Source organism: Falco cherrug, chromosome 7 (genome assembly GCF_023634085.1).
Source record: "Falco cherrug isolate bFalChe1 chromosome 7, bFalChe1.pri, whole genome shotgun sequence".
NCBI lineage: Eukaryota > Metazoa > Chordata > Aves > Falconiformes > Falconidae > Falco > Falco cherrug.
The window spans coordinates 27,072,757-27,093,922 of record NC_073703.1 but is presented as its reverse complement, the minus strand read 5'-3'; the positions used below and the strand labels follow the sequence as shown (position 1 = coordinate 27,093,922).

The following is a 21,166-nucleotide window of genomic DNA, read 5'->3' as shown; positions in this document are numbered from 1 at the left end:
TCGTGCAACTCCTGGTGGGAGGTGTCGAAGGGCTGAGGCACAGGCACGGCTTCTTCAGCATCAGCCCTGGCTTTGTGAAGCTGTGGAAACGGAGCAAGTACCAAAGCTGGTACAAAATCACAGTAGTTAAATTACCCCTGGAAAAAACCAGAGCATCTTATCACGGTCAAAATAAACATCTGCGTACTACTTAAGAGTATTTCACAAAACTTGGCGCTCTCTCAAAGTAACATTTAACTGATGTATTCACAACCCATAAAGTAGGTGACAAACGGTGGTAAAAGGAAAGCCTTGTTACATGCCCTTCCATTCATAACCAACTGTTGTAGCCAGAGTCCTAAGAGCACCAACCCTATTTTCCTCTAATTAAAAAAAATGAAACTTTTAGGTTTTATTCCCCCCCCCCCAAATCTCTTGGTATAAATCCACCTCTAAATATCGTAGGTCTGTCCCCTTAGCATAGCATTTTCTTTCTCAGTGTTGCAAAAAGCTGCTTCTGTGCTACTGCTACCACTTGTGCTTCAAAGTGGAGTGCCGTTAAAGCTGTTGTGCCATTAGACTTAAAACAGGCGTGGAAGTGCTGGATGTTAATGACCAGCTCTGCTCTCACCCGATCACGGCTTGCAGCGCCAGGTCAGCCTGTTTCCATTACACAGCAGTATTTTTTACTGGTCGCTTTACACAGCTGACGGATTTGAAAGCCAACTTTTTTTTTTTTTTTTTAATCCAAACAAAAGAGGTGTCGTGCCACACTTTGTTACTCTATTATGCCTCAATTAGTGAGTATCGTTAAAAATTTAATGAAGTTAAATGCAGACTACTAGAATGGGTGACGGCATGCGTTCAGCCCTCTGGATTAAAGCAAAGACACCCCCTGTCTGCCGCCCCCCTCCCCCCCAGGTCCTGACTTTCAAGCGACACAAGATGACATCATCTTTTTGTGAGAATCAAGAACTTCTCTGGTATTACAAAACAACTGAATTTTATTTCGGCAGAACTAAAAAAATCGTGTATTTATCTACATTGTAGTAAAAACAATGATTTTTTTTTTCCTTCATATATTCATCAACACATCGCAACCAACCAGGACGGGCATGAGGTGACCCAGGCAGGATGGCCAGTAGTGCCAGTGCCACTGGTGCAGGCGGCGTGCAAAGACCGGCTGACCACCCCCAGCATGGCGCCACGGGCACCAGCGCTCTGCCACGGCTGGGGGAAAACACCCCTCACCAGGGCAGCTATAAGCACCAGGAAAGATGCACTTACATACAAGTTTTCTCCTCCTCCTCCTCCCGGTGAATGCAGCAGCGGTCAGTTTTTGCGTAGGGGCTGTGACACTGCTCTGAGCGGCCTGGCAGCAGCAAGTAACCTGTTTCCAAAATGTGGTTGCCGAATATGAAAGATTACTATTTTGGGACACCTTTTACAAGAATGTTTATTCATATTAAAGCAGAAACCAACTCATAAATGCTTTTTATACACGTGTGTTGTCTGTAAAAGACAGTATGGAACAACTCAAAAAGAAAAAGGCTGCGAGAGCGATCCTCACTGAAGTCTGCGGTAACTTTTACAGAGTTCGTGGTCCCTAATGTCTCCCCACCCTCCGTTTTTCACATGAGGGGAAAGGGGTGCCATGGAGTACCTTTTACTGACACTCATCGTTTCGGGAAACAGGTACTGTTGGTTGCTGTTCAAGAGAGAGTCGATTTTGGCACTCTGGGTGGATGGTCTGCAGGATTTCTTGTGGTGCATGCCGCAGTCCCCCGTGTGAAAAATCCTGGGGATTTCGGGAACCAGCACCTTCCAGAACTTTGGAAGACATGAGACAGTCAAGTGCTGCAGAGTCCAGTCCCAGTTGTAGTCGTCATAGGTGCAGAAGGCGTCCGTGCACTCGATGAGCTTCTGGTAGGTGTCTCTACCGAAGGCCATGCCCATGTTGTGCTCGGTGGACTTCCACGTCTTCATCTCCACTTTGTCGGCACGGCCGGCGAAGCTGCCGCGGATGGGGCTGTAGGTACCCAGGGAAACGATCTGGCACTCGGGGCACTCCCGCTCGCGTAGGGCCCAGAGCTTCTTGAGGACGTGGTAGAAGTCGGGTGCCAGGTAGTGGTCCTCCTCCAAGAAGAGGACAGGCCCGGTGTGCTCCCGCAGCGCCCGCACCCGCTCCCAGACGAAGTGCAGCTTCCACCACCAGTGGTGCTTGGTCTGGGAGAAGCGGGCTTCGCGGTAGTGCCCGAAGGAGTCGGGGTACTCGGCGTTGATGCAGCCCAGGCGCAGGGCCGCCGCCTTGCCCACGTCGCGGGGGCAATCGCGGGGGTCGTGGCCGGGGAACTCGCGGGGGTAGAGCTGGATGCTGAAGGGGAAGAAGACCTGCAGGACGGGGCAGAAGTCCACGCGTGCCGCCAGCCGGTTCAGCTCCTCGGCCCACAGGTCGTGGCTCAGCACCAGCAGCACGTTCTCCACTCCCGCCGCCCGCCGCAGCGACTCCAGCAGCAGCCGCAGGTGCTCGGCTCGATCGTGCACCTGCACCACCAGCACCACGTCGGCGGCGGCGGCCCGCGCCGGGAAGCGCCCGGCGTTCCGCACCGGCTGGTCGAAGTTCAGCCGGTAAACGAGGGAGCGGTAGCTCAGCGTCCCGTTCTCGGCCAGCACCGGCGGCGCTGCAGACGCAGCCGAGGCGTTAGCAGCACCGGGCCGGCGCGGCGGCGGCTCGCTGACCCGCGGTGCTTCCCCGGTGGTACCGGTACCGCCCCGCTGCTGCTGCTGCTGCTGCTGGTGCTGCTGCTGTTGCTGCTGCTGCTGCTGCCGCCTCCGCCCGCCGCCGCCGCCGCTGCCCCACAGCGCCAGCGCGCAGACCGCCAGCGCCAGCGCCAGCAGCAACACCTTCCGCTTGTAGATCCGCAGCCGCATCCTTCCCGGCGGCGGCGGCCGCCGCTCCCCGCCACCCTCCCGCCGCCGCCGCCGCCGCCGCTCCCGCAGGCAGCGCGCGCGCGCCGCCGCCGCCCCCTCCCGCACACGTCGCCGCACGCCATAGGCCAACGGCCCCCCCGCCGCCGCGCTCCTATTGGCCGCCAGCGCCGTCACTCCCCGCCGCTTCCGCCGGCTGGGGGCCGCGCAGCCGCTCCCGCCCCCCACATCGGGCCGGCCCGGGGGCGGCTGCTGCCCCGGGCGCTCGGCCGCGCCGCGCTGCCATTGGCCGCCGGTAATTGCGGGACCGAGCGGGAGCGCGAAGCGGGGCTGGGGTCTCGGCGGCACCTCCGGGCCGGGCCCCCAGCCCCTGAGGGTGCGGGGGCGAGAGAAAGTCGCTGCGGGAGCCGGGTGTGGAGCTGCCCCGCTGGGAGCGAGCGGTGAAACCGGCCCAGATGTGCCCGAGCAACGCGTGAGAGACTCACCCTAGAGCTGCAAGAAGGAAAGAAAAACCATGCCAGGCTTGACAAAGCGAGACAAGACATTCCTTCCTGAAACACAAGAAGAATAAGACGCATTAATTCTAGAACTGCAAGGATAAATTTAGTCGAGATTTGCAAGATTAATGTATAAGAAGAAAATTCCAGAATGGCAAGAGTACTAAATTTCTAGAATTGCCAGACTAATACATTCAAAAATCACTCCAGAATTGCATGAATACAAGAAAATAATTCTAGAGTGGCAAGAACAATGCGTAATAAAATCATGTTCAAATTGCAAGAATAATACATAATAAAACAATGCAACAATTCCAAAAATAACACATAATAAAATCAAGCTACAAGAATAATACATAATCCTAGAATTACAAGAACATAAGACAATAATTTTAGAATTGGAATGTAAGATGACGGTCATTCTAAAACTACAAGAGTAATCTAGAATGAAATAATCCTACAGTTACAAATAATGGCAGGGGTTACTCTGGGGATCCTGAACAGTCCCAGCTGTGAGACGTGGTGACGTGGCCAGGGCACGGTGTGCTCCGAGGGCCAGGCACGGTGCCCATGCATGTCCTTGGGACGGGTGGCAGCAGGACACTGGTGCTTGCGGAACCGCACCAGTTTGCCTTCGAGAAGCTTTCCAAACCTGCCAGCCGTCCCCGTGCCGTGTGTGGGGGTGGTGGCGGTGAGCAGCAACAGCGCAGCGTTCCACCAAGCCCCCAGCCTGGCCATGGAGCGAACGGCAGTGCCGGCATGTCCCACTCTGTCCAGCAGGAATTTCTGACTCTGTCCGCCTGCCCGCAGCAGTGGCCCCGCATTTCACAAGCACCCCCGCCATGAGGGTCTCCGCTGCGCCTCATCCCTTACGGCACTACAATACTGTTTTCAGGAGGCTGCTACCACCTCCTCCCGCGCAGGATGTTACTGATACATGCAGGTTCGGGGGCTGTTTATTTTTTAGTCTGGGTTAGCATCAATACTCATTTTCCTAATTTTAAGCATTCCTTGTCCCAAGAAGGCAACTCCCACAGAGCCAGATTTACGATCTTGCCACGGCTGTGGGTAAAACTTCAGCAACTGCAATGCTGTCCCACTGGGATAACAGAGTTTCCCTATCACACAGGCAGCACACAGATAAACACATGAAGGATTGCAAAGCACTCAGATAACGCCAAGTGGCATCAGCACAGCAAACCCAGGCCAATTAAAGAATGACCCCGCCTGCCACCAGCCCCGCTTGCAGCAGCATTCATGAGCATCAACTCGAGATCTGCCATCAAGGCTTTTTCCCCAAGACGAGACAGGTAAATACAGGTTTCAACTGCATTTAACAGCGTCTCACATCAGACAGTGTCCTCAAATTCTGAGTGAGAGCCATCGGTTGCTTTAACCCCATGAGAGTAACCCTGCAGGACTTGACTCTACAACATCCAAGGCAAACACAAAACTTCTTGGGTACAAGGTTAACGAGAAGTGACCACAGTGATGCTTCTATGTTTAGGACGCATTTTTAATGACAGTTTCACAGCCTGACCTTTGCTGAGCTTCGTGTAACTCAGCAAGTTTCTCCGAATCATGCAGGCACAACTGGTGGTTTTCAAGCGAGGCATTAAAAAAGAGCATTGCTTAAAAGACAGAGGCTGGACTCTGCAGCAAAGTTGGTTTGATTCAATCAAATTGTGTTGCTACAAATAGGAAACACCATGTAACCGGCCCAACAGTTCCCCACAAGTACAATAAATGAGGTAGAATAGTTTCTCATGAGAACAATTTTTGCCTGGTCCCATTTTGTCTGCGAAAAGCCCTGGGCACAGCAGTCGGGCCACACACGCTCCTGTGCTTGCATTGTCAGCCAGCAGAACTGTGCCCGTCTTTTGCCATCTACACCGGCGTCCGCACCTGCCAGTCGGCCTCTTCCCCAGACGAGCGAGCTGGAGGAGATGTCGGGCACCGCGTCCGTCTTGCTGGCACGCCAGGGAAACCGCCGGAGAAGATGCTCCTGAAAGAAGCGATTTCTGCTTTGCCCTCTATCTAACTCGGAAGAGCGGCCTCGGCTCTGGCTCCCCCGCCACCTCCTGGCTGGCTGGCAGCCGGCAGCGCCGGGCCGGGAGCGCAGGCACGGAGCGCTGCAGCAGCTGCCCCGGCTGCTCACCCCTCTGCAGCCCCCCGGCTCAGAGCCCAGCTACCTCCCCGCGCACCTCGCACCTCTGGGATGAAGCTGCCATCGGGGAACTTCACCCTACCGAGACAAACGCTCTGCAGCACGGAAAGAGCTTGTTTGCAGGGATTGTGAGACACAGAAAATGGAGCTGGCTGGAACAGACTCCCAAGGGAACTTGGGGACATCGTACATCCCTCCGACCCCTCTGCTTGGCTGCACAAGACTTCCCTTTTCTTTGTCTTTTGCTGGGTGGTGGGAAAGCAGGGAGTTCAGAAAGCTCCTCCTCACATTTGACCTCTGTGGAGACGGCAAGATCACAGCACACTGGGGACGTTGCTGCGTTGCTAGAAGGTGCCCTGGTGCTAATGCAGTGACCTCTGCAGCACAGGGCTCCAGCACCCTACCACCCTCCTCCACGCCGTGTCAGCTGCCGTAGTTTCAGAGGATTAAGGGAAGCCAAGTCAAGTTCTGGGGATGGCATTCGCTTCAGAGGTAATGGCAGCCCAGTGCACACACATGGGGTTTAAAAAAACAACCAACCCAGCGCACACGGAGAGCTGACAGCAAACTATTTGTGTACAAAAAGCCCTTTCCCACAGTCTCCTTTCCCCGCCAAGGGGGGTCTGCAGCCCTGTTCACCTTGGCCTTTGGCCCCCCAGCTGATCCCTTCTCCCAGCACAGCAGGGCTTGGACCTGACTTCACAGCCCGGCTGCTCACGCCCTGGGCCATGCAGGTGCAGTTCCCTCCTCCGCCCAGCACAGCTGGCCCCCCTGGCAGGCCCTCAGCCATGCAGACACCCACACATCTGCATCTGAAATTCCCCAGTCCCACAGGAGGCCAAATTTCTGCATGTACTCTCTTCCCCTCCCCTTAATCATGCACTCCACCTAAAAGGTATTTTTCCAAATGAGTAATCTTTACGCTGCTGCAATTAGGACAAGATCTCTCTCCCTTTACAACAGCATTAGCATACAACTATTCAAAAACTCCCAGGGTGAGCTCTGCAGTGCTTTCCAAAGGCTGCTGTTGAGGTAAACAGGCACACTTGCCTCCCTCCTTCACAAGTTCTCTCTAGTTGAAGAGCAACATATAAGGAATGATTCATCCAATTCTTCCTGTAGTTGCTTAAGAGTTACGGTTTTATGAATACTGTATCAAAAGAACATGGTCAAGTTATCCTGACCTTCACAGAAAGTTTTAATGACACTCGATACTTCTAGAATAAGGGATCCTCTTCCTCAGGAAGATGTGTCTTTTGCCCTTGTCTGAGCAAAGCCCTTTCATAGGTGTGCTTCAATATTTATTTCTACTATGAATGTGAATGCTACTAATTGGATTAGTAAAGAGTTTGAAACTGCCGATTTTTAGAACGTGGACAAAGGTTGTGCTCGCACAGGAGACATTAAGCTATACCTGCAAGCCAGTACCTTCTTCCAAAGCCTGCTGTTGCCTTCCAGGCTGCTCCTTGTGCTGTACATCGCATCGAGCTGTCACTTGAAGCCCAGTCTAGATCAGTTCTGTGCTCAGGAAGTACAGATATCCTGTTTTCCCATTGAAACGACATGACTGCCACAGCAGGGTACTTATCTATAACCCGAAGACATGCAAAGTGTGTAATTTGCTGCTCCTGCTTCAATACCGCTTCAAAAATAACAGTGTGACGTGCTCCCTCTCGCTCCAAGCCATCACATGTCTCAGGGCACGGGATGCCTAAAGACTTCTCAAGGGACTTTTGTTCCGTGCTGTTTCAATACCCCAGCCATGGACCAGCTGACAAGATGTGAAATAAGGGTGTGTGGATACTCTCAAGTATTTCGGTACCTTCATCAGGAAAAAGGCCAGGAGCTAATCCCTAGAATACACTGGATGAGACACTCATTAGAGAAAACACAATTCACATGTACATAGAAGGGTTTCAAAATTTAATAAGTTGACACAGTGAACAACTCTAGAACCTTTAAAACATGAGAGTTAAAAAACAAAGTTTAGGTCACATATTTAGAAAAAGTAATTTCTTGTATCACAAAGAGATAAAACTAAACCCATTTGTTCTGGTAAAAAAACAACCAGCAATGCTGGTCCCCACTTGAAGTGAGAATGCTGTAACAGAACTTTTAAAAAAGAAGCACCTGGAATTACATGACCAGTTTTGGAACTGCTCCCACTGTAATTACTTCTCATAACAGCCTGCCAAGTTGCTCTACAGTAAACAGGTCGGGAAGAGCCCAGTCCAGTGATAAAAGCCAATGCAGCCATCTTCTGTAGGCAGCGTTCAGAGCCTCAAGCGTAAGTAAGCAAAGCAGTTCAATATAAGCTCACCTTCCTTCCCCTAGTGAGAAGAAACGACTTACTCCACAAAACAAAGAAAACTGTCGTGATACTCCAAACAGAATCACAGTAATAGGGGAAAGCAAAATACATTCTAAGGAAGGTTCATTCAAGCCAAGCATTGATTTTTATTCAAACCAAAGGGAGATGCTAGCGGTGGAGGAAGAGTCAGGCAACCGGATCAGGCTGACAGAGCCCCCTCACTGCAAGACTGACGTTTGCTATCTGCAGCAAATGCTCTGTTGCAGCACGTGTGGGTAACACGCAGAAAACAATTTCAGGCTCCTCCGTCACTGGACAGAACTTCAGGCAGAGCTTTTGCACCTGGTAATGGTCACCCGTTACTCTGCAGGCACCTATCCAGAAACTGGGAATAGCAGTCTAGAGAACAGAAGTAGCAGATGATGGGTGCTTCTGTACCTCCCATATTATCCACAAGGACCACGGTGTGAGCTACGTGGTGGAGATTCATGGTCACCGTGATCTGAATGAAGCTGCTCAGACAGGCACTTCCGCACTGGCACGTTTTAGCCACTTCCAGATCTTTGCAGAGGTGAGAAGGAAGAAGATGACAACCATAAGGGATTCTGTTGAACAAGAGGAGTAAGTGTGAATTCACGTCAAAATTAACCAGTGTCACTCAAACGCAGCGACATGCCATATGCACCAGCTGGAAGAAACACCATTCTGAAATCACAGACAAGGCAAATCTGAAATTTTGCCACCTGCAATATTGAACCAGTTAGTAATTAAACACCACCTTCCAAGACAGTCGCTAAACACATGCAACCATGTTACTGACCCCTAAGTACAAAGGGCCTGAACTCCAGAAGACACTGCAGCAAGAACCAGGGAGTTCACAGAAATCATAACAGCCTGTATCACAGTGACAGATAATTAAAAAGAAGATTATGAATAATGAAACAACTGGGCACGTATCTGCTCTTCCCTCATGTTAGCCAGGAAGATCACTGTATTTCATCCTGGCCTGAGAAAGCACCCACCATCTACTTCTCACTCTCTAATATGAAGAAGTGGTAGTAGCATAAAAACACCGTATCTAGAGGAAAGAGAGGACAAAAAGAGCCTTTTTACAGTAGTACTACATTGCAGGCCATAAATTAAGGTTCTTTTGATATACCACTCTGTTCATCCATCATGGCAATAACGACATCCAGAGACAGGAACAAGAATTGCTTCTTTTTAAATTCGCAGCAGAGTGGCCTTGTGTTTGGGGTACAAAATAAGTATTTTCCCCGAAGTACTTTGTTGAGTTAACTTCAAAGTGTGGGTATCACCAGTGCCCAGCTGTCATTTGAGACTCACAGAATAGGTCTCACTGACTCACATCCTGACTACACCTACACATTCCCAATTCTTTCTACATACCATCATTCACATAGCTAAGACTCCTGTGGTTGGTTTGTTTTGTTTTTTTTTTACCACTTCAATTTCAGGACATCCTTTTTTCCGGTCAGGAAAAGCATAATCACAGCTTTGGTACTTGCCCAGACTGCTACTACGAAGATTGATTTTCCAAACATTTGCTTTCACATCTTCCCTCCTCCTGTTTTCTTCCATTCTCAAGGTTTTTACAGCCCATCATCACTCCTGTTTCTCATTCTTTGTTAATTCTCACATCCAGTGAATGTCAGACAATGTCTGTTGCCCACTTCTTAGACTTGACTATTTTTTCTTTTACACTTAAGATAATCAGGACCACTCTGACCAAAGTTGTCTCCTAATAACCACAGATCTGTGGGCAAGGGGACTGTTTTCATTGCCTCTCGTCTCACCAGACTCCTGGAGCAGAAAGTTTTTTTTGTTTTGTGTGGTGCCATTTTCTTAAAGCCTGCTGCATGGGGCCTGGGTTAATGACTAGGTATCCTTAGGTACTCCGGTAATGTAACTGAGCACCAAAATCTGACCAGTGATGAGGGATTATATTCTCCAGGAAAGTAAGACCCCAGCCTTAATAATACTTATAACAAAACCACTGCAATCTATATAAAGTTGGGAAAGGAGACATGTGGAGTTTAATTACTCTAATAAAATCAGGGTAAGATTTGAACCAGAACATTTGGTTGCTCGGCTCATTTCCAGGGTGTGCCCTGCATGCCTGTGGACACCTTTAGCAGAGACTTCTGAGCAATTAACCCAGGTTTATGGGGCGCTGCCCACCCCTAAGGCAGGAATGGACACAGAACGTAGATTTGGAACATTTCAAGTCTGTCTCTCACCCCCTTTCTGTACTGGTGACTCTTTTTCCATCTTCCTGCTCCCTTTGCACCCAGAACAGGGAGGGAGTAGCAGCAGCTGGTGCCAAAGGATCAGAGGCAGCGGCACGCAGGCAGAGCTATGCAAGCCGCGTTGGAGAAGGAGAGAGAACTGACAACAAACAGCAGCCTGGCAAGGGTGATGTTCACTTGGTGAAATAGTATTTTTTAAAATTACCTCAGAACTGGGCTTCTCCACATAAGACAGAGTAACCTTACTCCAACACCAAAGGAAATAAACATCAGGGAAAACCTAAGGTAGGGAGAAGCCTGCAGTAGGTCATATCAACTCCAGTGTGACACTTGCCCTCTGAGAAGCCACCTTGCAGTACCCTTCCAACACTACTCAGCTTGTGTGAGGTCCCATCTCAAGCAGAGGCAGACCGGTCCATGTCTGTAACTAGGAGCTGCACGGCAGAAGTTAACCGTTTGCCAACACACTGCTCTCACACAGGCTAATGGGCATTACACACAGTTTTAGTGTACTTTAATGTGAGCACAAGATGAAGGGGAACCATTTTTGAAAGCAATGTCCAAGAGCCCAACACAAAATATGATCAGTGCCACAAACTCTACTGTAGCGGAAACCCCTCAATACAAAATGTCAGAAGTTGTTCTGGGTTGTAGAACCGATTCTCTTTGGGCAAGAATCTTCTGTTACGGTGCCCCCATTTTGTGGACAAAAGCATTTAAACCTATAGCTTGCTCTAAACGCTTCCACGTCACCAATTTACTGCGTTATCCTGCATAATGAAGGGATGATTTTACAAGCGGAATTCAAAGCAACTTTAACCTTACAGTTTTTAACAGGTGAAGAGCAATAGCTGCTGACAGGAAAAAAGAAGTCAGTAAAGTTTAAACTCGACAGGTTTGAAACTGAATAGGTGCAATGCGTACCCAGCATGCTACTCTTACCTGTAATTTATGGTTGCTCTTGCAGCACACTCTAACAAAGTCAATGGTATTTTCAGTTGTATATTGGGAACAAGTGGATTAGGCTGTTCAAAAGGATTTCCAAAGAGATCCAAGTTCTCAAGACAGAGTTTCCTAAAATCATTGGGCAAGAAAGGAAGTTTGTTTCGAGCTGCTGACAGAAAGCGCAGATGATATAACTGGCCAATCTTGAAGGGCAACCTAATCAACTCATTGTCATCCAGCTTTAAATTAACGAGTTCTTGCAGCTGGCAAAACTGAATTGGAAGGGCTTTGATTTTGTTTTGGCTCAGGTCCAAGAACTGAAGAGACTTCTGAAGGGTGGAGCTGCATAGAGCCCCACTGAAGGACTCCAGGTGATTGTCATGCAAAATAAGCTCCTGAAGACAGATCAGGTCACCAATAGTAGCTGGCAGCTGCTTAATATGATTATGACTTAGGTCTAGTTTTCGGAGTTTCTTCAAACAAAGTACACGCGTGTCAATCCGAGCAAGTTTGCAGTACGAGGCTTGGAGATGTTCGAGGGAGTAAGGAAAGTTTTTGGTGAGAGGATAGTCCCTTCTTGAGGTTATGATCATTTTTGTCTTTGGTTTTTCCACCTCCGAGTTCTTTGCTGGTACCAAAGTTGAGAGAGGGAGAGCTCCTATGTCGGTCCCTTGGTGAGCCAGCCTCACAGCTGAAAGGAAATTCTTTAAATTGCTGGCATTTGCCTACAGGAAAACACAAAGGTGGAATTAAAAGTTAATTATTCTTGTGCTCATTTGTACTAACACTTTCTGAACTATTTTGTACCCCTATCTGGAGCTACTAACTCAGCAGGGCAATGAAATGAGAAAGGGAAACAACTCGGGCTTATTAGGTTGATGTGCTGTTTACAGCATTTAAGAACAAATGGCATGCAATTTGAATGAGACATAACGACCTCTCTGAATAATCTAGATCAAACAAACCAGGCTGCATTACTCAGAAAAGGAACAAAGCACTGAATTCACAGCTGAAACTGAAGCACAGAAAAAAAGCCTGATGCACTGTGATCTTCCTAACCTGCAACAGGATAAAGGGACAGTTTATAAAAACACACAGGGGGAAAATCAGAGATCCAAAGCTGGAGGTGATAATTTCTGAAAGTTGCTAGGAAGGAAGAGGATGAAATCAGAGGCTAAATTCAACGTAAAGGTAGGTAGAAAGCTTCAAGGCAGGTTAAGTCAGTGCTTCTGGTCGCACACACAGAGCTGTGTTTGGTTGTGCCAGCATCAAACGAGGATAATTATTTGCAGTCCTTCTGTAAACAACTGAGCAATTTTGCTTTAAGTGGGATACAATATAATGGCAGTAAGGACAGAGAGTCAAATCAATGGAGTATCAGATGACCTGTATTTTAAATAACGGTCGAGAAAGCCGTGATCCACTTGTACTGATATAATTAACTTTTATGAACAGGGGGGTGCCCAAACATTTATCTTCTAAATTTTCTAGCAAGTCCCTAGTCAAGCTGACGTGCGGCTGACAGACGCTAAGCTATAAAGTGAATTCTAAAATAACAAGCACAATGCATCCCTACAAGTAAAAGTCACCTCTCATTGCAGGAAAGAACAAGCTTGGCATTTTGGCATGGCTCAGGGTCAAGAGGTTTGCACTTTGTTCCCAGCTGTAACTTGCCCAGGCCTAGTGATGCCCATTTCCGCACCTGAAAGACTTTTTTTTCCTAAATGTATTTGTTTATACCAAATTCTAGAGGGTCCAGAACTAGCTAACATAATATAAGCACCTACCACACCAAAGCAATCACCCTGGAGACTTCTGGATGCTAAGGTGACATAAATAAAGACCATAAAGGTCAAACATATTTCACTGCATCAGCAATCTAAAATGATTGCCTTCCTTAAGCATTTAATGCACATCTATTCTCTTAACTCCCGATGTGATATCCTCCAGAGGTGGGGAAGGTGCACATAAAAAGTCCTTGTATCCAAGACCAGCATTCGTTATCTCAGCCAATCCAACAAAAGCATTCAGCTATAGAACTCCCCCTAACTACAGGCAGGTTTGTCATGCTCCTGAGGGTAATAAGTAGCTAACTAAAGTTGGAAGTGAAGAGAAAAAGTCCTCCAGATCTGTAAAGACCAAGTGAAAGAAATGACTGTATGTTATAATGAAGTTACAGGCAACATTTCTTTGCACTCAAAGCATGAAGCACAACAGATATCTCTGCATCAAATTTCCTCCGCGATACCTTCATAAAGGCAACGTAGTATCTGTAAACCCATTGTTGAGGAACCTTGAATACCTTGAGAAAAATACTAAGAAAAAACCCAAAGAATTAGATGGAAGCACTCAGGATGCAATTTTCTGCCACAAGCCTGAACTCTCAACCACAGAATAGATGTCAGGAGAAGAGGTTAATCTGCGCTGATGCCTTAACAAGTCTCTTGTTTCAGAGCTAAATGAATGATGACAAGGCAATTGGAGATTACATGGATTTCAGACCTTGTGTGCAATGCAGCAGGCACAGGCTTGCTGAAGGAAAAAACCCAAACCCAACAACCCAACACAGTGACTTTTATTATTTTTGTTCCAGGGTTGAATGCTCCAGACCGATGTTTCTCAACTTAAATTTCTGATGTGGCTGAATGCAGCAAATTGCACTGCCTGGCAGAACTCAAAGATGGATTTTGCACAGTAGTTGCATACAACTGCTATAGTCATACCTGGAAATCTCTTTTCTACAAAGCTTTTGTCCACCTTTGAGAGTCAAGAAGCCTTTCTGTAAAGAAATCATGGAAGACTAGCAGAAACACTACAGAAGAGTTACCAAGCATCTTAAATTTGGTTTCTGGATTTGGAGCTTTTAAAAGAAATATATAATATCACTGATTTTGGAAGAATTCAGTGGATTAGTTTCTGGAGCTTGACAGTATAAGGGTGAGCCTTATGTTAAAATGGGGAGTGAGGATCTAGCCTCCTTGGAGAAACTCTGGTCATTATTCTAAGCCCTGTTTCATTAGATTCAGTTGAGACTTAGTCTAACAACGTTTTGGGCTATCTTATCATACAGAAAACAATGGATGTAAGTGTTAATTAAATTACTACCCACACTGAAAGAGTATCTGTCAAACTGTTTTCCTACAGGCCCTACGAACAGTCGAAGTTAGATCTTGTAGCACTAAGCCACAGACCTTTCTTCCCCAATTTTACACTACTAGTAGATCCCCTTACAACAAGCCTGCTTTTGTACCTTTGCTTTGAGATAAACTTTTTGACTTCTCAGGCTTCAGCTGAATTGTTCAGAGTAAAGGATGCAGAACAAGAAGATACTCTGAATCTAGTGCATGAGTTTTCTGTTTTGCAAGATACAGAGCGCATTTGCTTCTGACAAGAGAAAAATTAATTGGATCAGGACATACAGAGCTTCTTTTCTGTTCAACCCTGTACAGGTGAACTGCTTTCTTCATCATATTAAGGCTACTTCCCTTACCTACAGCTTTCACTCTTGCACGGATAAGGTATTTCCAGACCACCACAGCACTGTGCCACATTCTGCAAAATCTTGACCTATCACAGTTATATTCAGGCTTATGTTTAGTTACTAGTCTTATTCCCAATAAAGTGTTTGGTGTTTTTTTTTCCCTTGCTGGGTCACATTTGTTTTCTTTTCAGCAAATCACCCTCCCAAATACAGATTCATTCACCTTGTTTCTCAAGCAGACCTTGCAGCCTGCCCTGAGCTCCACTCTGCTTTGGCAAAGATTCTCGTCAGTGCCTGTTGCAGCTGCAGTTTAAACACACCCTGTGCATTTCTCCTTAGACAGACCCTTTGAGAAAGCATTCTGCTTGTGAAGGAATAAGCTTCACCACTCACAGTTACAGCTGCTCAGTCCGACATCACTGAAATTACTGAAGGATCTCCTTCTTCAGGCCAAATAATCAGTTGCAACAGAAAGTAAAAATTATTTTCCCAATAAAAAATCAATATTATTGGCTTTTATTTACACATCCTAACTCTAAGGTTTTAGAAAAGCTGTCCTGCTTTCCTCCTCTGAAAGGCTACATAAGATTACTGGAACAGGCGCAAGAAAAAACCCAACCCTTAACCAGCATAAAAACTGAATGTTAACGTGATCTTTTTGGTGTGTTTATCATTATTAAAAACACTTTACAGCTTTCAAATACCTTATGAACTGGAAATAAATACATTGGTGAGTCCCACTATCAGCTAAGCATTAAGGCAAGACAGTGCCTGTAGCGCTGATCCTTACTATGTGTCTCCAGCTTTGAAAACCAGTGGGGACACTGCTTGGCCACTAAGACAAGAGTGTTCTCCTTTTTTTTCCTTTTTTTTTTCTCTTCATTAGAAAGAGAGTAAGCACTAACCGTTTCATGGAATTTAGGACAAAAGAGCAAGATGACGTATCAGAGAGATGAAAAGAGTTGTTTCTCTCTACACAAGCGATGAACAGCAACATGAAAAATGGACTTTCTGCTCCCGCTGTTTCCCCAGAGGAAGCAGAAGGTGGGAGAATCAGAACACAGCCCAGCAAAGAAGCTGGGCTCAGCCTTCCTGGCACAAAGTGAGCAAGGCACCTCCTATTCTCCTTTTTGCCGTAGCCTGCTGAGGACACACAAAGCCAAGCTCCGTGCCGCCGCACGCCTCCGGTGCCGAAGCTGCGCTGTCAGTCGCCGTGCGGCGTCCGCGGGCCGGACCTCGAGCCGGCAGCCTGGGCACCCACCGGGCTCCCCCCAGCACGGTGGCGGGGCGCACCCCGGCCCCTCCACACCCGCTCGGTTCCGAGCTCGGGACGGCACCGATCCCTCGTCGGTGTCCCGAGCCGCCAGCCGCGGCCGCCCCCCCCCCCACCTTGCTGAGGCAGACGTCCACGGCGGGCTCCCGCAGGCGCACGGTGGCCTTGCCTTCCTCCACGAACCGGGTGAAGAACCGCTCGATGTTCTCCTGCACCTACGAGGCAAGGCGGGCGCTCAGCAGCCGCGGCGGGGCGAGGGGACCCGCCCCGGCCCGGTCTCCCCCCTCCCCGCCGCCGTCCCCACCTTGTAGCGAGCACCGACCCGGTCCCGCGCCGTGCACACCATGAGGTAAACGCCGCCGCCCCGCGCCCGTCCGGGCGGGCGGCCGAGCGAGAGGAGAGCCCTGGTGGCGCGGCCGCGGCCCCGCAGCCCGCAGGTGGGCAGGAGCCGGCTGACCACCTCCACCTCGCACTGCAGCCGCATCTCCGCCCGCCCCGCCACCGACCAACGGCCCGCTCACTGGCGGCACCGCCCGGGGGCCTCCCGCGCTCTCCGCGCACAGCTGCCCGCCGCCATGCCTGTCTCCCCGATATCCCGCTTGCCGCCGCCAGCCCGGCTGGGGGCCGCCCGCCCGGCGTCAGGGCTCGCCCGGCGGGAAGGGAGAGCGGCGGCACCGGCGGCGGCACCGGCAGCAGCGGCCAGCCCCGGCCAGGGGCCCTCAGCGCGGGCTCTGCGCCGGCGCCCCCTGGAGGGGGCTCGGCTCTGCTCGGCGCTGCTCGCTCGGCTCCCATCGGCTCCCATCGGCTCCCATCGGCTCCCATCGGCTCGGCTCGGCTCGGCTCGGCCCCCACCGGCTCGGCCCTCATCGGCTCCGCTCGGCCCGGCTCGGCTCGTTCGGCGGAAAGAGTCGAGGGAGGTGGCGGGGGTGAGCAGACACAGGGGAGCTGAAGGGGCACGGGAGCGCAGCCCTGTGGGCACGCCGGTCCCCGGTGCCCCCTGGGCTCGGTGACGGGGGGCTGGCAGCGGGAGTGGCACACCGCCCGTGCTGGCCACAGCGGGGAGCCCAGGCCAGGGTGTGAGGCACAGGGAACGGGCGGAAGGGTTGACTGGCCTCACCGCAGGGAGCGGCTCAGTGCCCTGGGTCCACACTGCAGGCAAATCTTTTGGGCGATTTCTACAATTGTATGTAACAGAGGAATAGAGTGAGCCTGGAGAGGACTGAGAGGGGATCGTACTGCTTCATACAAATATCTTTTTTATACATATATATGTATTTATATATAAGGGCGGGTGCCAAGAGGACGGGGCCAGGCTCTTTTCAGCGGTGCCCAGCGACAGGACAAGGGGCAACGGGCACACGCTGCAACACGGGGAGTTCCACCTGAACCTGAGGAGAAACGTCTTTACCGTGAGGGTCTCCCAGAGTGGGCTGCACAGAGCCACGTCCAGGTGGGTTTGGATGTCTCCAGAGCAGGAGACCCCACCACCTCTCCGGGCAGCCTGGCCAGTGCCCAGGGATGGACAATCAGTTCCTAAGAAGTGGAGTCTTTCTTGTGAAGCAATTTCAAAAAAGGTTCACTGTAGTTTAGATCTGGGGAGGTTTTGCTCCCCTTCCACCCCTCACCAGTCCGGGATCCTGTGAATTAATTGTAAAAAAATAGATATAAATTTACAATAAATCCTTCTGTGTGTTCATTTGCAAAGGTACCAGTGCTCCCAGCGCTGCCCCAAGTCTTGCCCAGCGTGGTGACAGCAGGAATGACTGCCAGTGACTGCCATCACCCTGTGGTGGCTTCTGGCCCCGGCATGGCCAGCTGGGCTGAGGCTGGGTTTGCTGCTAAAAGAGGCTCAGGAAATGTCACCAGGAATGAGAGTTGTGGGTGTTTGGAAACCAAGCCCGGGTAAAAAGATACATTCATCTGCTATGGCGTACAGTTGCTGTTTGGTTGATTTAGATGCCTGTGCCAGCCCTTATCATCTGCCTACTCTTCATGGCAGCTCAGGCTGTCTAAGCCATAGGAGAATGCGGGGCCTTACGGAAGAAGTGCTACCAAAATAACAGGGAGAAATTCAGTAAAGTGAAAAATTAGAAAAACTGAGGAATTTGCAACATTAAAGCATATTGGTGAAGAGAGCGCGGGTTGGGAACCTCCAACAGTGAAATTTCAGCACCTGGAAAGAGTTGCTATCAGCTTGGCTGCAGTAGAAATTGGGATAAAACTGCTGAACTTAACAGAACTCTTGGGTCCGTGGTGCAGGCTGGGTGGGGGCTGTGTGCCAAGGGGATGCAGAGGGTGAAGGCATAGCCAGCCTCGCTGCTGCCTGCCAAAAGTCAGCTTTCACTGCACTAACCAAAGTCCCCAAACTTCAAAAAAAAAATTTTAAGAAAAAGCCCCACAACCTAAAAAAATCCAAAACCTAAAAAAATTCCAAAAAGTGTGATGTCATGGCTCAGGGGAGTGGCTGCCAGAGGGGAGCCCTGGCCAGGGGGTCCAGCACAAATGTGACAGGGCTGGGGGTGTTCAGCCTCTGCTCCCCGGTAACAAGTGACAGGACGAGAGGCAACGGCCTCAAGTTGTGCTGGGGCAGGTTTAAGAACATGAGAAAAAATTTCTTTGCCAAAGGGGTTGTCAAGCACCGGCACAAGCTGCCAAAAATAATAATAATAAAAAAAATCCCGAAAAAGGACAAAGTTTAAAACAATGAAAAAATGCCAAAAAAATTCCCCAAATTGGACAAAATAAAAAAAAAAATCCCAAAAAAGGACAAAAAAATTTCTAAAAGATAAAAAATTCCCTCAAAAAAGACAAAATAAAAAAAGTGAATCTTTTCCATATTTGCTTTCAACGTGAACTTTTTAAGGTTTAGGCTTAAACTGTAATTATTATTTTTTTTTAATCTCTTAATTCTTGCAAAGCAATTTCTTTTTCTGGAGTCAGCGCATGCGCAGATGGCAGATGTGCTGCAGCCGGCCGGCAGGGGGCGGTGTGCGCGGTGGGTGGGCGGCAGGGGTCATGCACGGTGCTGCGAGCGGCAGGGGCCGGTGTGCGCGTAGGGCAAAAGCGTTGTTGCGGGGGGTCGGAAAAGGAGCCCGCGTCTCTCTGTGTTGCCCAGGCTACGCGGCAGTGGCTATTCACAGGCGCGATCCCGCTACTGACCGGCACGGGAGCTTTGACCTGCTCCGTCTCCGACCTGGGCCGGTTCACCCCTCCTTAGTCAACCTGGTGTGCCTCGGCTCCCCGGGGCTCACCATATTGATGCCGGCCTTAGCGCGGACGCCCGCTCGGCATAGCGCACTGCAGCCCAGAACTCCTGGGCTCAAGCGATCCGGCGGGCTCGGCCTCCCGAGTAGCTGGGACTACAGGCACGCGCCACCGCGCCCGGCGCTGCGAGCCCCGCGCCGCCGCCCCTAGTGCTGCCGCGCCGTGACGTCACGCCGCGGGGGCGGGGCGGGGGCGGGGCCTGGGCCGCGCAGACAACGCCCCCCCGCCCCTCTCCCTCCGCGCGCCTGCGCACTGCCGGGCAGGCGCGCCGCGGTGCAGGCCGGGAGGCGGGGTAGGGTTGATTAGCGCGTGCGCGGCCCGCCATCTTTCTCTAGCCGCCAGGCGCGCAGCGGGCAGTATGGGCCACCAGCAGCTCTACTGGAGCCACCCCAGGAAGTTCGGCCAGGGCTCCCGCTCCTGGTCAGTGCGCGGCCGTGTGGCTCCTGGGTTCCCTCTGGCCCGCGGCAGCTGCCTTTTTCCTCACCCTTCTTCCCCCCCCCCCTTCCTTTCCCCCGCCCTGCGCCGCCATTACCCGTCCTGACCGGCCTTGCTCTTTTCTTCCCCTACAGCCGCGTGTGCTCCAACCGCCACGGCCTCATTCGCAAGTACGGCCTGAACATGTGCCGGCAGTGCTTTCGGCAGTACGCCAAGGACATCGGCTTCATCAAGGTAAAGGCCGGTACCCGAGCCGTGCGGGGCGGGACGGGTGGATCGCCTTACGCTGACTCCTCTCCTTTCTCGCTCTCTTGCAGCTGGACTGAGCGCCGGGAGGATGAGGCTGTCGCCAGAACTCCCTGGGCCTCCTTGACACATCTGTAGCATCGCGGCGCAGCCCTACTCAATAAATAGTCTCCCTTCCCGACTGATAATGTGTGTGTTTGCCTTTTGTAAAGGTCCTAATGGCAATAGGGCTTTCACTTCCTCAGAGTGGTCCTGCCAGAGGGGTGCTGCCCTGGGGACAGGCCTAAGCAAGCCTGCCCTGCTGTCTACAGTCTTCCCGTACAAAATGAGGTGGTCTCAGGAGTGTTGATGCTTTTATGATGCCCTTAGCCTTCAGGGTTGCAAGCAGAGTGGTAGAATGGTCTGCTTCAAATGACTGCTAGGTGAATGGCCAGGCAGTCTGCTGGAGTGTAGCTGCTGGTAATGGTTGTGCTTGCATTAGATGGTGGCAAACTGTGCTCTTGCTAATGCAGAAAACGGTGATGTTGCAGTGTGTGTGGGGTACAGAGCTCTACCTGAAATGTGTCCAAGCTTTCTTCACTTGTTAGGATGCCTAGTGCTTCTTGGTATGGGAAGCTGTGGGGAAGGTTACAACTGATAGCAAAATAAGGTAACAGCATCCAGAGCCCGTGGCAGCCTTCGGACAGGGCAGATGTTTGCTGGAGCCTGTGTGTGATGGGCTGTACTGTCTGCACTTCCTCACTTCCTCTGAAGGAAGTGAATTAATATGGCTGGAGCTACACACCGCTTCCACTTAATCTGCCACTTTCTGAGGTCTCCAGCCACATAACTTCAGTCTTATCATACCACAACCTTTACTTGGGCAAACACTTCTCAGTTGTGCCAAAGACCTGGGGTGAGGCTTTTGAATTCCCTGTAAGGGGATTAAAAGCATACAGTGCTGTCCTGCTGCTTAGGCTGTTTTTTGGAGTGTCTCTGCTGCTGTATGTGAGATTACTGATGAGATGAATGTCTTGATGATGCCTGAAATGGCAAATGGGCTGATCCCTTCCAGCTAAGTGCTCTGCATCTAGTTTGGAAATCCCTAATAGCCTTTTGTGGGTTTTTTTTGTCCCACTGGTTATTAAACTGAAAAAGATGGGAAGTCAAAGAGGGAATGGAAATAAACCCAGGTGCTGACCTAGTTGGCTGGAGGATTTATTCTGTGTGGTAAAGGCTCCCTCCTGAACTGAAGCATGGCTGTACCTTCCTGTCGCCAAGCCTGTTCTGGTTACTGCAGTGATGGAAGCAGAGATGTGGTGGATCCCATGGCATAAGGTCAGCACTGAGCTGCCAGAGGTAGGTAGGCAGGCAAGCCTGCTGTCACAGCTTTT

General features: G+C 50.4%; 3 protein-coding genes across 4 annotated transcripts; 1 reads left to right on the top strand and 2 right to left on the bottom strand.

Moving 5' to 3' along the window:
• Positions 1-1,417: 1,417 nt before the first annotated feature.
• MGAT2 (alpha-1,6-mannosyl-glycoprotein 2-beta-N-acetylglucosaminyltransferase) lies at positions 1,418-2,967 on the bottom strand. Its single transcript, XM_055716700.1, has one exon. It carries the CDS (start codon positions 2,908-2,910, stop codon positions 1,546-1,548), a length of 1,365 nt encoding a protein of 454 aa, XP_055572675.1. The 5' UTR covers positions 2,911-2,967; the 3' UTR covers positions 1,418-1,545.
• Positions 2,968-7,477: 4,510 nt separating this feature from the next.
• LRR1 (leucine rich repeat protein 1) lies at positions 7,478-16,573 on the bottom strand. Of its 2 annotated transcripts, XM_055716814.1 has the most exons (4): positions 16,153-16,572; positions 15,965-16,063; positions 11,092-11,819; positions 7,478-8,487 (listed from the first exon to the last, which is right to left on the bottom strand). In XM_055716814.1, the coding sequence occupies exons 1-4, from the start codon at positions 16,330-16,332 to the stop codon at positions 8,235-8,237; spliced, it is 1,260 nt and encodes a 419-aa protein (XP_055572789.1). In that variant the 5' UTR covers positions 16,333-16,572; the 3' UTR covers positions 7,478-8,234. The 2 variants fall into 2 exon arrangements, with proteins under 2 accessions (XP_055572789.1, XP_055572791.1); XM_055716816.1 differs by lacking the exon at positions 15,965-16,063 and having other exon boundaries at positions 16,153-16,573.
• Positions 16,574-19,371: 2,798 nt separating this feature from the next.
• On the top strand, positions 19,372-19,981 carry RPS29 (ribosomal protein S29). Its single transcript, XM_055717264.1, has 3 exons — positions 19,372-19,532; positions 19,682-19,781; positions 19,865-19,981. Exons 1-3 carry the CDS (start codon positions 19,471-19,473, stop codon positions 19,871-19,873), a joined length of 171 nt encoding a protein of 56 aa, XP_055573239.1. The 5' UTR covers positions 19,372-19,470; the 3' UTR covers positions 19,874-19,981.
• Positions 19,982-21,166: the final 1,185 nt, after the last annotated feature.